We start from the raw sequence: 17,640 nt of genomic DNA, 5'->3' as shown, positions 1-17,640 counted from the left end.
TACTATCAAATTCATTTGCTCAACAAAATATGTGCAAAATAATATTGCATAATCCTTAATTTAGGAAAAATTGCTAATTGTGAAAAAAGTGGATTTTTTTGCCAGAGCAGACAAAGATATCAATATTGGCTCTGACAAAGACTATCAAGCCTTTTTCCTGGATCAGTGTCACTCAATGTTGTCTAATTTCTCTCTCCCCAAACTATAAAACGTCAATGCTCTACAACATGTGGTGGCAAAAATCAGACATCTAAGACCTATGTAACAAAACAACAAATTTAAAAGGTAGAAGCAGAAACTCAGGAACTGGCTATCTGGAGCAAGAGTAATGACTTTTCATCAGCCAAACTACTTTTGTGAAAGAGAACTTTCTTTCAAGACAACAAGACGATTACACAACATTTTATTTTGAAATCCAGGGCTCTGGATCTGTTTGAGGTTCTCAAGGGCTTAATACTCATTTTGCTACCGAAATAAGAAACTCCACAACAGACTGACAGTTTTTGTAAGACAACAGTGTTACATATGTAACTTTTTTCTGCATGTGTTTTCTCACGTGTAAGCTACAGATATCTGAAAGATAAAAAAGCCATAAAACACCCAAAAGACAGACTAAAGAGCAACCTAGGTTCAAGGAAACCAACTGCAACTGCATTGGGCTTTCCCACCAGGGCAGTACAGATAAACTTAACTACTATTTTATCTCATGTGATGATAGTGTTGATTTCAACACAGCAAAATTTTTGTCTTGTTATTTTTAACTCAAGTAAAACCGTCCAATACAACTGCATTTTCTTCCACCAGTATACAGGTGTTCTTCCACCTTCTCTACAACTGCTTTAACTATTAGAATACTTTGATCTGAAATAGCGGCACTTCCTCATTTAAACCTTCTCCTAAATTTCCTACTCACGTTTTCACATACTCATACCTTCAAAACAGTACTCATTTAGAGTTGAAATTTTCTACATCAAGTTTGATTTTCCTGAATTTCTCAGGAAAAAGATATGTATTTTCAGGCTAGCTTCTTATTGTTCTGATCACTCAACATTGGCTCACATCTAATACAGAGCCTGAACTCAGAGACAATAAAATCCCCAGAAATCCTTTGGAACCAGCACTCAGAAGAGCAAGATCCTATGAGTGTCCTCACCAAGAAAAGTACATCAGCATGTACTCATACTTTATTAGATTCTAAAAAATCCTATGGAAAAGTGATTAATAAATGCCCAAAAGTAAAGGAAAAGTTTGAATCACAACTAACACCGTGACAGACTCAAGATCAATGAACTACAAAACATAGCAGAAAGCTGAGATTCACTAACTCCTGCTCTCACTACCATTTGTTTAACGATGAGAAGCTTAAAAAATAGCAATTGCTTGAAACATATTCTAGACTGTTTCCTTGTAATTCCTTTTTTTGGAATCATAATCTCTTCTTTTTGTACCCTGAATGTTCTTGGTCAGGGGTTGTACATAAGAGGGTTGAAACCAAATGTGTTGCAGACTGAGAAAATCTGTATATTCTTACAGTGTTTGTAACACTGGTCACAAACAGCTGCATCTGGCCCTACAGTCATCATTATGCCATTTATCTTAAAAGTGATTTAGTTCTGCATGTTTGCCCTTTAACACAATCCAAGACTTTCAGCTCAACCTGCTATAACAATATTCCCTTATGCCTTTCTAACTAAAGCAGAGGTGCAATTGTTTTAACGGATATGAGTTTGCTTGGTCATTTTTACAAAACCTCCCTGACTGACTGCAGCCAGTCTCCCGCTGGCAGGCACTCCCAGTTTGTGGCATAGCGTCTCCCACTCCAGGCAGTTATCTTAATTTCAGGGCACTGAATTGCATGGGTAGGTACTAAGGCATCTGTCAATCTAGAATTGTTTATTTACCTTGTTCCTTTCACGGTATTAGCTGCAATAACGTCTTGCTGTTTGGAAACATGGCATTTTAGAACTGCACCCAAAGTTGCAAAATGTTCTGAGTTTTTTAACTGGCTTTGAGAAAACTGTCGGAGAGCTTCAGATTTGTGTACATGTCTTATATTAGAGACACTTCAAACTACTTTTAGTTTTCTGAAAAATACATACTTGCAAAATACCTAACAGTTTCTTTTCCCTTGAAAGGGGTCAAATAGCTAATACCTCATAACACACCTCAGAAACGATCTTGAATTTCTGAATATTCATCAAGAACTCTACCTGGACAGGTTCTCTGCAAAGTACAAAATCTGGAGCAGAAGAGTAGACGCATTAAACTACACCTACTAGGCAAAAAATAGTATTTCAAAGTATGACAAGCATATTTTTGGCATTTGATGTCGCTTGCTATCTAACTGTAATCCATACTGTGAATCAAACACAACCGCTTCTTTGTGCTCTTCAGAATGTTACACGTGCTTCAGTACTGTTATATACCACTGTAAATCCCAGTATCCCAAAAGCATTTTCCCCTGTCAGGTAAGATTTCCTTTCAGTTTACATTATTTTTCAGTGCATCAACTTAAAGGACACAGATAAAATTATCTTATTTGCAGTAAGTTGTAATGTCTGGCATATTAAATTTTAGCAAAACAATACAGTTATGACAGGGAAAGCATAATAAATACTGACAGACAACTTCATAGTTTCCTGTTTAATCATAAAGCATATGTTCAGAATAGGTGACAAAAAAACATATCTACTAATAATATATTCAAGAATACACAACAAAGTTTCAGAGATGGCATTATACTTTCAAGGAAGAGGATTTGCGCTGCAAAATAATTATGGGCACTGAAAAATTCAATTATTTAATTAAAAGAATTAAACTACTCATAAAAAAGTGCACCTAGGCAAAGAATTAAAAACAAAGACCAACAATAAAAAATAAGACTTCTCATTAATGACATAGGAAAAGATCCTCAGAGATAGGAGCTTTCAGCTCTCAGGAAATATTACAGCTCAAATTCTGCACAATCAAGTCAAACAGAAGTTCTGCTGCAGATTTAAATGATTTCACAATCAAGACCATAAGCAGTCAGGCCACCTAATATTCTGTTTGCTACTGTTTTAAGCCCTGTCCATTCACTTGTTTCCCAACTCTACAGTTTTATTCACACGCGACTTTTACGAAGGTGCATGAGACAACAGCATCCCCAGCCTCCCACATGAAATGGGAAGGAGTCAAGATCCAAGAAATCAGTAGAGAGAGTTCTGACAGATACACAAAATAAACACAGTTAAAAGGAAATAATTTTTCAGCTACTGTATTTCCCTCAAGCTGCAGGATTATGTATCAATCTTAATTAAGGAAGATTCATCTTTTTCAGACCAATACCCCTTTCAGACAACTGTAGGCTTAACGTAGCCATGCCTTCCATAACTGTAAACGGTATTTCTTCTTGTGGCCAGCACTAGGAATTCTATCTTTACAGTATAAAATGCTTATGATTAGATTTAAAAATCAGATAATGCCATTTCAAAGCTACAGCATGATAAATTAGCGATGGTGAACTATGTTATTTGGCCATTGTTCGCTTATGCCCTGTATTTCCAACTAGCTCAACCTCCCCCAGTACTGAACAGCTCTTTTGGTCTTCAACGAAGCTTACCCGTCTGCACGAAGTGAGACCAAGGATACTATTTCCATTAAATCCCTCCTAAAAACTAGGCAAAAACCTGGTAAAGCCAGCATATATGTAGGGCTGGCAGAGTAGCAGTAGGTCCCCCAGAAAGCAATAAAAAATACAGGCAGAGAGAGTGACTAGGCATACCAGAGGGAGAGACAGTTTGGAGGGAATGAGGTAAGATTCTTCAGAAAAGAATTAAGTAAGAGCATATACTAAGAAGAAAAAAATGAGATGAAGGGAAAAATAGCAAAAGCAGGAAGAAAAGTAAGAGGAGAAGGGGAAGAGAAAAAGGACACATACATCCAGCAGAGATGACACAGGAGATAGGTATGAGCTGATCCTGCCCTGGGCATCCTGACTACATGAGTGGCTGAGTCCCCTTTGGCCTTGCTATTCCATGTTCAACTTCAAAGGGGCTTTGTGTAGGGAAGTAAGGAGAAACTTCAAAACCTGCCAGTATTGGCAGCCACGGCCTAAGGACGTAACATTCCCCCTCCTTTGCAGCAAGGCAGCGGTGCAGGTTAGCAAGGGATTACATATGCGTAGAGCGTATAGGCATCGCTATAATAATTCACAATGCTGGGAATTGGACCTTGTAATCCTACATGTGTACTCATTTTCTATACTGGAAATGTACCACATTATGCATCCAAGAATTAGCAATCCCACTCTCTTCCTTGACACTTGACTCCTACCAGTACTTCTGCAATTTAAGGATACCCTTTCATGAAAACCAGAACAGCAACCTCATCACACCAAGGACACCAAGTACTTCAATTACAAGAACTATAAAATCATCAACGTACTGTGAATTTTATTCATTACGTTTGTCAGCTATATTACTGATATTCAGTTAAGTACTAATAGAAAAAAGAAATATAGTCTTGACACTATAAACACAGACTTCATTTCAGGAAATGCCAAATCCTTTGTCTAATATATCTACCAGAAGAATAAATTGTAAATGAAACTTGGGTAGCCAAGCTTTTAAAACCTACATAAGATAGATAGTAGATCTGGACTATAATCAGAAATGTTATGTAAAAACAGTTTCCCAAAAACTCAGTAACTCAAAATCATTCAAGTAAAAGAAAATAAAAATAAATTTAAAATACCCTAGTTTGAGCTATTCTAAATGGCTACTATAATCCTGATAACTGGAGCATGTGATACCAAACACTTACCTAAAAACTAAATGATCTATTGACATACACACGGAAAATTCACACACACACACACACCCTGCCACTCTTCCCAATATATATTTTCTCAAACAGCTGTGACTATTTGGTCTCTAAAAAATAATTATTTGATTATGAGGACTAATTCCATTTTAGATTGCAATACATCCACAATCATCAATCTCTACCACAGAGTGACAAAATCTTGCCCATACATACAATTGTTTTCACGCTTCTAAATGACAAATGAAACATACAGTATCTTTTCTCTCTTTAGTCTCATCAAGTCTAGAGTGAGAAGTGAAACAAGGGACTTGACATTCTTGGGACACCATCTTCAGCGTTTGTTGTCTTTTATGATACAATTTGTCTTAAATAAGCTGAATTTTATTTGAAGTGAAAAAACAGTCATCACTAAACTACTTAAGAATCTAACATACTATGCCACATTTGCAATTCAGAGAGCAGAAAAACAAAAGCTGTGGATTTGGACAAGATCTTTCACACTTCGCTGATATGAATCACTCCAGAGTGAAACTTCAGACCACATTCGTTTCAACATCTGCGTGAACCACGTTAAGTTGGCAGCACAATGTCCAACAGCCACATTACAAATTTTGGAAACGTAGAACGCATGCCGCTCTCACACTGCAAACCCATGCCTCTGCTGAAGAGTAGCAGTTCTAGCCGGAACTACCTATGCATTTTAAACGTATATAGCCTTGCTTCTCCTGTAGTGAACATGTATATAGGCAATACTGATACTTTTTCTCCTGACAGAAGCATACAGGAGAAAATGATATGATGAATCGCCTATAAAATAAGTAAAGATTGATGACTTACGGGCAAGTAGTTCCCCAGTAGCTAAATATCTGCACTCTCTCAATCAGTAACTCATCTGAAACCCGGCTGGCCATTTTTCTCGTTCTTCCTTGTATTTTGTGAGCCACCTCCCGTGGCAGTGTTTTCCCCATAGCACCTTCCACGACACTTTGCAGGAGGAAAGCCCAGCCGGCGCGGTGCCGCTGGGCTCCCCGCGGCGCGCACCTGCGGCACAGCCCCGCGCCCCTGCCCGGCACCGCCGCTCGGAGACGGGCGCTCCGTCCCCTCAACCGGCGCCGCGCGTCGACTCCCCCGGCTCTCATCGCAGCCCTCGCTCCCCGACAGCCCCCCGTCCGCGGACGCTCCGCGGACGCGCAGCCCTCCGCCCGGGCCGCCCCGGAAACTTTCCGGCCGCGGCGCCTGACGCCAGTGGGAGCGCCTGCTTCGTGGGGGGAGGACGGGCAGGGCGGTGGGGGGAGGACGGGCAGGGCGGCGCGGGGCCGGCCGCAGCCCCCGCCGCCGCGCACCTGCCGGGATGCCCCGCGCCGAGCGGCCCCGCTGCCCCCCAAGGCCCCGGCCGAAACTCACCATAAAGAGGCGAGCGGAGGCGATGGGTCGCGGCGCCTCTCCCCGTCCGGAGCGAGCGGCCCCGCCAGGCAAGTCGCAGCGGGACGCGGCTCCCCGCCGCCGCCGCCCCAGCCCCTTCCCCGCGGGCAGCGCCTCCGCCTCACCGCTGCATGCCGCGCCCCCCGCCGCCGCCCGGCTCTCCCGGACTCGCCGCGAACCGGCAGCGGGGCGCCCGGCCCGCCCGCGAGCTCCGCGGGCAGCGGCGAGACCCCGGGGGCCGTCCCCGCCGCGGCGGGGGGTGGAGGAGGCGAGCGGGCGGCTTCGCGCTCCGCTCCGCTCAGCCGCGGCCGGCGGGAGCCCCACACCGGCCGGACAGGGACCTTTCCGGGGGCAGATGCGCTGCCGCTCTCCAGCCGGCGCGTAAAGTGGCTCCGGAACGGGCGGGCGGGCGGAGGTGACCTTCAAGCCCGGCGGGGCGGGCCGGGGCGGGGGGGAGAGTGGCGGGGGGCCGCTGCGCCGAGGGAGGCGGCGGCGGCGGCAGCAACCCAGCCGCACGGGAGCGGCGGCGGGCGGCGAAATGCGGCGCGGCGGCGGCGCGGCCCCCCCAGCGCCGGGCGGGGGCGCGGGTCTCCCCGGCAGGCGCAGGCACGCCCGCCACTGGCGGCCGCGCGGCGGCGCCCGGGCGCCCCGCGGAGGGCCCCGGAGGCGCGGCCGCCCCGCGCAGCCAGGCCAGCCGGGGGACGGCGCGGAGGGCCGCGGCCAGGCGCTCCGCCCAGGCGGACCCTGCCCGATGCGCCGGCGGCGCGGCCACAACTTTCTGTCCTCGGCGGAGCGGTGGCCCCCGGGGGCTGTCCCGGAGAGCCGCGCGCTTCCCCGGCAAGACTGGGCAGGGTTGTCACTGCTGGGTGCGGGAGGCAAACAAATACACACACACACACGCGCACAAAGCGGCACTCGGGAAGCTGCTGATTAAAACGATGCCCTTGGCGATACCCCGACACCTCTGCCCGCTTCCTCCCTTCCTCTTGCCCCAAGGAAACCAAATCTTACAAGAATTCTAATGCTCAGCTAATGAGAGGAGTATCGCGGCATGCCTAAACGCATGAGTTGCTGTTAAATCAGGCTGACAGCAGCTATTTATGAGAAAGTTTGAAAAAAAAAAAAAAATCAAGACCTGTCAGAACACCACCTTGTCCTCTTGAATACATTAGGTATTAATTCTGTAATGATCAAACATTTTTGTGCCACTCAACCTTCAGTTACAATAAATTAATGCCACTGAGATTTAATTCAACATGTAGACTTGTATCAACCACATATGGGTACTCTGAGGATAAGAGAGATGTGCTACCCCCTATGGTTTAGCAGGGAGTTGTTTTAAGTGTATAGGTAGTAAATGAAAACCAGTAATAATACGTGTGATAATGAGGAAGGAAGCTTTAAATCATAAGTGTATGATTCCTTAAAAAAAACCTTTCACGAATAATCACCCTATAAATTCTGTCATCTGTGCAAATAATAAATACAGCCACAATATTCTTAAGTTCAAATGTAGTTTGCACATATGTGTCACGTACAGAAGTATCTCAAAAGCACATATCTATATCCCAATGCCTCTACTTACGGCTTTGGGGCTTGGCCTATTTCTTTTGCTGTTTTAAGGCCCAAGGTGTGATCCTGGATCCCCTAAATACGTAACTCTGTGGAACTGCTCATGAATGTACCCCTAGCAAGTCACACCAGTTTATGGAGCTGGGTCGTTTCAAACAGTAAGTTCAGAATTTATTATTCCTCATCAAACATGAAGCAGTGTGTTAAACTAATGGCTGGATACCTTTAGCTCCACCGTGTTTAAATCTGTCAGATGACTGAGATGTATAAAGTTAGTCAGACATTCATTTTCAGGATCTAAATTTAAATTATCGAGTTATTACAACAGATTCTCTCAAAATATATGTCCTGCTCTGCGACCCAGGTAGACTGATCCCTATTAACTTCATTTAAAGACCCCTGGGATGGATCTTTAAATCCACCCTGTGGGTTTCCTGTATTTCTTATTTCAGCTTTCCAATTCTAAAATCAAAACAAAAAAGGGTATGGGAGGCTTATGTGTCAAAGAAATGTAAACTGGAGGTGAAAACATTATGCTAAAGTTCTTTAAACTACTACAAAATGATTTTACAGTGGGTAACGGTTATTTTTTGCAGTACAAGATATCTAAACCCGTATTTACTAATCTGTCTATGAGAAAGTGATACTAGTAGAAGCTTAGCGAGTATAAATTAAACACAATGTTGGCAAAATTTCTTCAGCTCTTTCTCAATTTGTATATTTAGGCCCCCTTATAAGAAAATAATTTTCAACATTCTCATTAAATACTACTGACTACTTTGATAGCTTTGTCATATGGCCAAATACCTCCTACTTCGTCAGCGCTTTCATTAAGACTGAACTGATAAACACCTGAAAGACAAACTTCCATACAAAAAATTTCTACTCTTTGATGATATATGCTCACACAATATAAGCCAACCTTTCTTCCTGGTGAAATTTAGAATTTTTGCCATTAAGTTCTTCAGGGTAAATCCCAGCTCACATAGAGCTTACTATTGATTGATTCAGAGTAGTATTAGAGTCTGTTGGCCATATGCTCAAAGACACTTGCACAGGACCATGCAGCCCTTGGTTTATGAAACAGAGCAAGAAAGAAAGGGCCACCTAGTGCCTCCCCAGATGAAGCAGCCTGTAATTCCTTTCTCTTCTCCATATATGTGATTTTCAGGGTGGCACCAAGGATGACACTTGCAAAGATTTCTAGGTATCTCAATTTCTTTCAAAATCTGACCTATAGTCTTTCAATATCCACTCACCTATCTGTGATATATCACTGGCAATATTTCTCTAGCCAGCTGGCAGCATTAAGAATGAAGAATTTAAAACTATTTTAAGCTGCTAAAATAATAAACAGGTGAAGCTCATGCAAATACGTGAGCTATACTAAAATCCTTCATTAAAGAACACAGAAATCTCACAGACTGGAATTAATAAAAAGTTATCTTTAAGCATTTGAGCATTCCCATTGAGGAGTGAATACTCACTGGAGTATTAAGGACTACTCACAGGATTAAAACTAATTCATGTCCAGGTGTTTGTTAGTTTCACCTGTCCTTGATTACAGAACAGGTATATATTAAATGACTAGATCCGAGCTTGTCTTTTGGAGTCTCAATACCTACATATTCTCCTTTTGTATAAATACTGTCAAAAAATTTCTCTTGGGTTATTTTCGCTTTGTTCCCTTCACGTGACAGAACTTTGAACTGCAAGTCATATCTTTCTTAAAAGAACTCCATATACTCAGAAGTTTGCCATCATTATTATATATAGGCTCCCAGCTAAGGTTGGAGTTTTGGTTTGGTAGGTGGCTATAGCAAGAAATAATTGTTGATTAGAAGACACGACAGATAAATTATGGGCAGAGAAATAAAAGCCAACAGAGATAGCATGTCATTCCTACACGGATCAGTGGCAGAGCAGGGAACAGGACCCAAATATTCTGTTTTCTTTTCCAGAGCTCCACGCATTAAAATATTTCTTTCCTAAACATGATGTACCCAAATGTACCTGCCTGTATATCTCTTAGACAGTAACCGCTTTCAGAAAGATATCTTGCTATTTATTTGTCTTTGCAATATACAGTACCTTTAAAGCATCTGATAAAAAATAACGTTGGTGATTCTACCCTAAAGTCGTAATTGCATGAAGCCACAATTCACAGTAATTTCTGTAGGAAATGTTTACAAAGAAAATACAGAAATTTAAACATAATTGTCTAGTTATGCACTTAAACAAGTTGGCTTTGGAAAGAGCCATTTTCCAATTTAAAGAAATTGGAATACAAGAGTACAAAATAAATGGCAGGTAGTGAAAGGCTCTCTTGAAACATCATGTTTTGAACAAATTCCCAGTCAGGGATTAATTCTTAAAATCTTTTAAAAAATTTCTTTTCTGAATAAATGCCTATTTCAGGTTTTCTTAAAATTTGAAACATTTTTCCCTTTCGAGTAAAATGTCTTCAGAGTTTATTTCCAAATTTTCTTTTTTTTTTTTTTCGGATAGTATTGGAAATAAAACTGGTGTGCGATTATTCTAATCAAGAGGCACCTAGATTCTTATGAAAAACAACAGGTTTTGCACCTTCTGCAAGAAAGCAGCTGGTCAGCAAAAGAAAAGCTGTTCTTCTTTTCTTGGCTGCTGAATTCTGGAATAGATGGAACGTCTTGGAGTAGAAGACTCACACTGCAAAACTCAGAGCTTGTGGAGTGCAAGGTGGAGCAGAGACATCCTGAAGATCAAAGGCAGCTGGCAGTAAGGAGCACACCACAAAGGCAAGCCTCGGCATGGCTGTGTAAAACTTCCTCAACCTAATAAACTACTTGAAGTTTCTGGACTAAAAACCAATACTTAAAGAAGGGGTTATTTAAGGAAATTATTCAACGAGCAGAAGTTTCCCCAGCTTTACTGAAATATTTTAGTCTTCCTGCCTCTTCTTTCATGTACTGTCTTGATCTTCGGAGGCTGCAGTGATGAAGGTTCCTCCAGCTTCCATCTAGGCCGTTTTGTCTGCTGTCAGCCTGTTTAGGTCTCCAAACTCATTATGATCATGCACTCAAAACTTTTACTGGCCCTTCTCCCGCACATTTTTGCAAAACAGACAGTTAGCATCCTTACTTTCAACTACCCAGACCATATAGCCTTCTCCTTACGAACCCTCTTCAAGGGTATCTGGCCCAATAAAGTAACTGCAAATGCTGCAGGACTAAATTCTGTACCTAGAGGTATTTGGAAGGAGCACTGGCAGCAGAAAGTCTGCGATTTGCTTCCAGTCATCTAATCAGCACCCGGAGGCAAGAAGACAGTCTTTTTTCTCTGTAACTTTTGAAACAAGATTGTCTTTTTCCTCTGTATAACTTTGTATAACAGGGTTAAGCAGCTCCGAGCAGATTGCCTGCTGCTTCAGGGGAGTTGCCCAACACTACCTAAACTGTATTTCAGACTGAGAACACCAACCCATGTGTAACATATGAAACCAAATCAGCATGTGTGTACATTGAAACATCGTTAGGTTCAGTGCCTGGTGCATTGTCTTTAGAGCTAATTTGTTGTTCAATACTTCAATGACATAGGGTAAGCAGATAACTGATGATTACTGCAGTAGAAGAAAAAAAGGGTTTCATTGCTTCTACAATAAATAAGATGATAAAGAAAAAATATCTATGAAAAATAGAAAATGGATGTAAAGAAAACAGATCTGTGGTATATGGGAGACGAACTGGAGGTAAAAGATGATGATTTCTTGAACAAAATAATTGTTCTGAACAGCTGACTAAGTAAATGCTGCAGATGCTGTAACAAAAGAAAAAAATCAAGAGAAAAGTGGTAAGAAATTTATTTGAAACCTTCAAAACATAAAGATTCCATGTATTTTTAAGAATGATATAAATAGTACATACATATTTTATGCTTTAAAAATTCATAATGTATTTGCAGCAAAGAACATCTATAACACATCCACAACTGCTGCAAATGTATTCCCTCATTTTAAGGGCTGTTCATTTCATTACCAATGGTAAGTGAACACACAAGCCATTTGCAGTGAAATATGCGAGCTTAAAGTAAAGTAAATCCATTTGTGGTGATTGCTGATGTATTACAAATTTCGGTGCCATAAACACTTCATGAATTATCTTCAAAATAACTATACATTAGTCTACACTTTGGTAATAATCCATTGAGGGTTAATCCTTCAGACATTATCAGGAAGCGTAGCCTTGAATGATTTGGAGAAAGATAGTATCTTGATTTTTGAAATTCAGAACAGAAACACAGAAATCCTGCCACAGGACACAAACTTAAGGAAATGGACAACTCAACTTTCACACACAAAGCATGAAAAAAAGATGGACCATTCTGTACCACTCAGATGGTGAGGTTTTTAGTTTAACCTCAGATTTCTTAAGCGCTTTTTAATTCTTGACAATTTAGAGCGTCTTGAGCATTTGTTTTCTGGATAATGTGTTGAATGGAGTTGAATAAGGACAATGATGATAGCTTTGAAGTTTTGGTTAGATTGAATTAATCATTTGCTTGTGCTTTGTAGAGAAAGGATTATTTGCTGTGTATCAAATACTGGAGTCTGAAGAGTTTAATGCTTTTGTCTCTATGTCAGAAGGCTGCATTAACCTAGTGTTGTTCTGTTGCTGTTGTTACCTTTTTGTTCATATAGCTCTACTTAGGAAAACAATTCTGGGACATTTGTCCCACACTTTTAAGCTACTATTACATTTAAGTTTCAGATTTCAGTCCCAAAGAATATAATTAACTATATTGCCACATAGATTTAACATCTACTTAATTAGAAATTTATAGCTATTTAGTAGGATCTTTAAGTAGAAAGAGAATACTTCTATTTTTAACGCCCTCATAGCAGTATCTTCCTGTGTTTATATCTAAATATCTATAAATTAGAGTTTCCAACTTATTTGATGTGGTAAAATGTTAATCTGTTTCATTTCTCCAGGGAGTTGTTATTCTGAAATACCATTTTTTTCCTCTCCTTACTTTGACTTATAGCCTAGGTAAAATTTCTCCTGAAGAAACATCTCGAAGAAACAACTGCATGCCCAACTCATCAGCATCTACTATTTCTTATCTCTGTGCTTTATCTCCAAGTTATTTTGAGAGTGCTTTGGGATTGAAGACTCTTCAGATAGGGCTGATAGCTTATTGCTTTATAGGTGGAAAAAAGGTCAAGCTGGTTTAACTGACCTTTCTTGTAGGAAAATTACAGGTTTGCATGTTGTCTTTTTGTTATCCTATGTGGATGGATTGGTTCACAGATTAAACATTATCAGGTTCTGTGCTTCCCTTTCCATTTTCATTTCCATTTATATTTAGGCAGGGCTACACAAGTGTTGAAAAGAATTGTTAAAAGCAATGAAGTAAGTATTTTTTCTTTAAGTTTGGGACATTTGCAAGGGAGGAGGCATGCCCTGCTGCTTAGAGAACCAGAGCAGGACTCCGGGAAATTTGAATCCAATTCCATCTCCATCTGGCTCCTGAGGATGCCACTGCCACAAACCGCTTCCCCTTTCTCTTTAGCTCTCAAATGGTTTTCTGCCCTGTAAAATGAGAACTATGATCCTGACTGTCTTGTAAAAGAGCTACTAGACTATTTAGCTGTAAATTCTGTACTGGCCTGGATGGACCATGCTGTTATTGGTCCAAGGAGTACGCTCTTCTTTTTTAAGTAAAGTAAATACTGCAGATGCTACAGAAAGGCTTTGTAGTTCTTGTCATAAATATGGGTACCTTGACAGACTAGAGGACATACTCATCTTCTCAATACTTAGGTAATAATTCACGGGGAAAGTATCTGAACTGGAGAGTCTAGTTAAGCAATTTTAGAAGATACTCAGGATGTATTTGGTGTTGCGGTCTGTTGTCTTTAATTTTTGCATTGCCATAGTAGGATTCAGAGCGACTGAAGGACTGACAGTTTTATGGTTTCTTCAAATGTAACTTCTTTTGATTATGCCATAATTAATAAACTTTTTAATACAGAATCATTTGTACAGGTTTGGTAGTACTTTTTCCATACTTGCAGATTATGCAGTTTACTCTTTCTAGAGCTGTCTGAACAAATTAGCATCTATGACATCTTCAGAATGTGCTAACATCTTCATCATAACCTCTAACTTTTCACTCTACGTTTGGGGAGCTAATTGATTGACACCTGCATTTACATATATGCCATTTACATATATGCCAAAGTATTCATTGAAATACTTGTGCTCAAAGACAGAATTTGAAAAAATCTTTTGTGAAAACTGCTTGATTCTCAATGCTCCAAAACGTAAGTTTCTAGCTAGCCGTTGTAGTTCATGAATTACTGGATTTTAAAATTATCACCTGCTCCTCAACCTAACAGTATGGTTTTGGCATTACTCCAGAACTGAAGATAGCAAATCCTGGAGCGTGGACTAATGTAATTGACAACCACTTGCCTAACATCACACTTGATTCTATGTTTGACAGCAAAGAAAGGATTTAAAACAGCTTTTATCACCAACAAATATGGAGAAGCTATTGTTTAGCCAAGAGAAAGAGAAAGAAATTCCCTGGAAACAATGAAATATTTTCCCAAACATTTAGCTGTGGATCCATATTGCTTTAGATAGAGAATCAAGCTGAACAGTAGTCCATTATAAATAAGAAATAACAGAGGAAAAAACCTGCAGGGGTGTATTCCCTCACTCTTAAGGGTAGAGAGTCTCAGAAGGTCCAAGAGCTGCCACAATCTCTGACTACACGTCTTTGGGAATTAAACTACAGTTATAGAAATAGGTAATTTCTTTCTAGTATTTTTATCACTAATGTATTCACATCTCTGCTCTCATATGCGGAATATATATTAGATTCATAAAACTGAATTGAAATTTACTATTTCCTGGATTATCTTATTCCAGTTAAATCCTTGATTCATAAGGCAATTGCTGAAGATAAATAGAAGTTCATGAATTGTTCATAAACTGCAAAAATTCAGAAGTTAGAGATGAAAAATGTAAGACACAACCCTTCATCCGTAGGCCACAAATTCAAGTCCAGGTTTGAGATGAGCAGCGACCAATATCCATTTTCATCTTATCACCTGAAGGGTTTCTGGTAGCATTTGTGAACTCAGTTTGTACCCTCAGTTCCATCTTTACAGGATAAGTGGCCACATAAATAATTCACTGGAACTCTGGAACTTGTCAGAAACAAGAAGTTGTGAAATGTAAAGTCTCCTTCATCCGCCCAACTGTATAAACAGCACATACGAGCTAATTTTCTAACCTTTCACTAAGCTTTATGTGAAACTAGATACATAGGAGTTCTTGCACATTTTTAATAAAATAAAGCTCCTCAAATATCAATTCTTTCTAATAATATACTCCTCTGGAAATACCACCTTTGAGGTTTTTCTGTTTGTTATTGAAAAATGATTAGGAAAACTTTATCACCTGGGACCTTCGGCTGCGCAACTGCCAAAAAAAAAAAAAGCTTCTCCTTAACTGAGTAATTTCTACCTTCTGTTGCTAGGTGGGAGTACTTCAGAGTCAGACTTACTTGAAAGAAAGCACAGAGGGGGGCAGGGAGACATGCCACCATTTATTTTAGGTTTTTCATGTTTCTTGTATTATGGGTTAGATTAATGGGATTTTTAATGGAATGTGACAATATGTGGAACCTTAAACATTTTTTAATACGCATAAGAGAGAAGACATGGAGATTGATCCCCACCTTTCTCTTGGCAGACAGTAAACAGCACTCTTTAAGTGATTCCTAGCATAACACTGCAGCGTTTTGGCTCTAATGACTTTTAGCCTATGATGTTTTGAAGGACAACTCCTCTCCAACTTTGTTTGAGGTGAAGAGATGCTGAAGGCCACTAATGTTCGGATAGAGTCTGTACTGAAAAGTAAGTGTACGTGGATAGTCACTAAGTTCATTTCTGTAACTACATCTATGGAACTAGACTTTTAAATAAATCAGATTTTTATAAGATTTTATGCAAATTTAAATACTTTGCCCATGCTTAATCTGTCAGAAGAACTTTCCTGAGACAGTGATTGAAAGTAAGCATTTATTTTTTGCTTACAAGGTTGATTATATCATCACCTTGAGACTTTAATCAAAATAGATGTAGGATTTGTACTTATGGACCAGTTTGCACCTGCTTAGAACACCACTGGAGAACTGTGTCCAGTGCCCTCTGTTTATCACCATTCACTACATTACGTTCATGTTTTCAGAAATTAAAAATTACAACTGACTTACTCTTCTACTGGTCTTTTTAGAGCAAGTGAAAATTTAGCCTACAGGTAGCCTACTGGTAGGCTACAGGCTGTCGGGAAGTAACTGGAGAATTGTCCCTGTGCCGAATGTTTTAATTAAAAAAAAAAAAAAAGCACTCCCTAAGATACTTGTGCTTACAAAAAGAGTCAACACACAAACATACAATAACAGGTGATATTATATAGCTATGGCTATTTCACCTATACCTATCTTAATAAAGACAGTACTTTTTTGGTAAGAATTGTGTTGAAATAATGAGCTAGAAGCGATGACAGTCATACTGCAGCAACATCATGCACTTCAGTACTTTGATACATGCCAAAGATTTTCTAACATGTATTTATAGCCAGCCAATGAATATAGAAACTATCACATCAATACACAGATAAAAACAATGCGTAATATGGTTTTACAAATCACCTTTGCAAATTGCCTTTATGCAAATAAAGGCCACATGTTAATTGCAGAACTGCTTTAAATACTGTAAGGAAGTAAGCAATTATGGTTTTTGTAGAATAGAGTCAATAAAAAAAAGATACTCTCTTTTTCAGTCTACTACATCAAACTTAATTATGAGTTAAAGTGTTAATGAACCTACAGTAATTTTACACTGGGAACAAGACAGATGCAATAGGCTAACCAGGACTACACGTAACATTAATTTCAGTGAGAGTTCAACTAGGCACCTACTACTTCAGAAAACCCCTTGAGGTTACAGTTAATTCCTTGAGGAAACAAGTTTTTAAAATCTGACATGGCAGTAAGAGTTAGGTTTCCAAGGGGCTTGATCCTTTTCAGAATGAGAGGTAGGACCCTAAGCCACTTGAAATTCTATGGATCTTATAGAAAAAGTTGCTTGATTAATCTTTAGCAGACTCCGTAAGGTTTTTCACTAAGTGTGCGGGGCCACTACTAATTTTTGTTATTAACCTCATTTGATAGAAAGATAATTTGTTTCTCCATTAACATTAATCCCTTTAAAATACTTCTAGTGGTTCTCCAATTAATCCATGCCCTTTATTTGATTGCAGGGAGACTAACTGCAGAGTAAGATAATGCTTTTTATGAGTATGTGTGGCAAAAAAAAAATGAACCTATCTTTAAAAAGAAGGCTTTCTTGAAAGAGAAGCATTTCACAACTTTTGTGTTTCCCCTGAGAAGGGGTGGACTGTGATCCATATGTAACGATTCCTACATAAAAGATTCCAGAAGCATAAAACTAGGATTATATTGTATTCTTACACCAAACACAGTTAAAATCTTTCAGCACAATTAAAATTAAAAAAACAAACTTGATGGGTAGATACTGTTTTCCTTGTAAGTGGTGAGAAACAGGTATCTGTAACACGGTTTCTCTTTCCTTCTTTGTACAATACTGGGCTTGCACTTCTGTAACAGTAATGGGAAACCTCCATTTAGTGGGATTTAGTAAATATGGGAACATGATGGTGTAAACATTTAGTTCAGTTAATAAAACAGATGTAACAAGTCTGACCTGCGTGGCAATGAAAACAAAGACCTTTTGCAAGGGCCATTAGTTTGTGCAGCATTTAG

The 17,640-nt window shown here is 39.9% G+C and overlaps 1 protein-coding gene across 1 annotated transcript in view; it reads right to left on the bottom strand.

Moving 5' to 3' along the window:
• RBFOX1 (RNA binding fox-1 homolog 1) overlaps nucleotides 1-6,313 on the bottom strand; it is a 936,648-nt gene extending 930,335 nt beyond the window's left edge. Inside the window, exon 1 of the mRNA XM_075164916.1 lies at nucleotides 6,211-6,313. Within this exon, the coding sequence (XP_075021017.1) occupies nucleotides 6,211-6,213 (3 nt within the window). The 5' untranslated portion in view covers nucleotides 6,214-6,313. The remainder of the gene's footprint in view (nucleotides 1-6,210) is intronic.
• Nucleotides 6,314-17,640: the final 11,327 nt, after the last annotated feature.

The sequence above is a fragment of the Calonectris borealis genome, chromosome 16, assembly GCF_964195595.1.
Source record: "Calonectris borealis chromosome 16, bCalBor7.hap1.2, whole genome shotgun sequence".
NCBI classification, from domain to species: domain Eukaryota; kingdom Metazoa; phylum Chordata; class Aves; order Procellariiformes; family Procellariidae; genus Calonectris; species Calonectris borealis.
The sequence above is the reverse complement of the archived record's forward strand: the minus strand, read 5'-3'. Positions and strand labels throughout refer to the sequence as shown.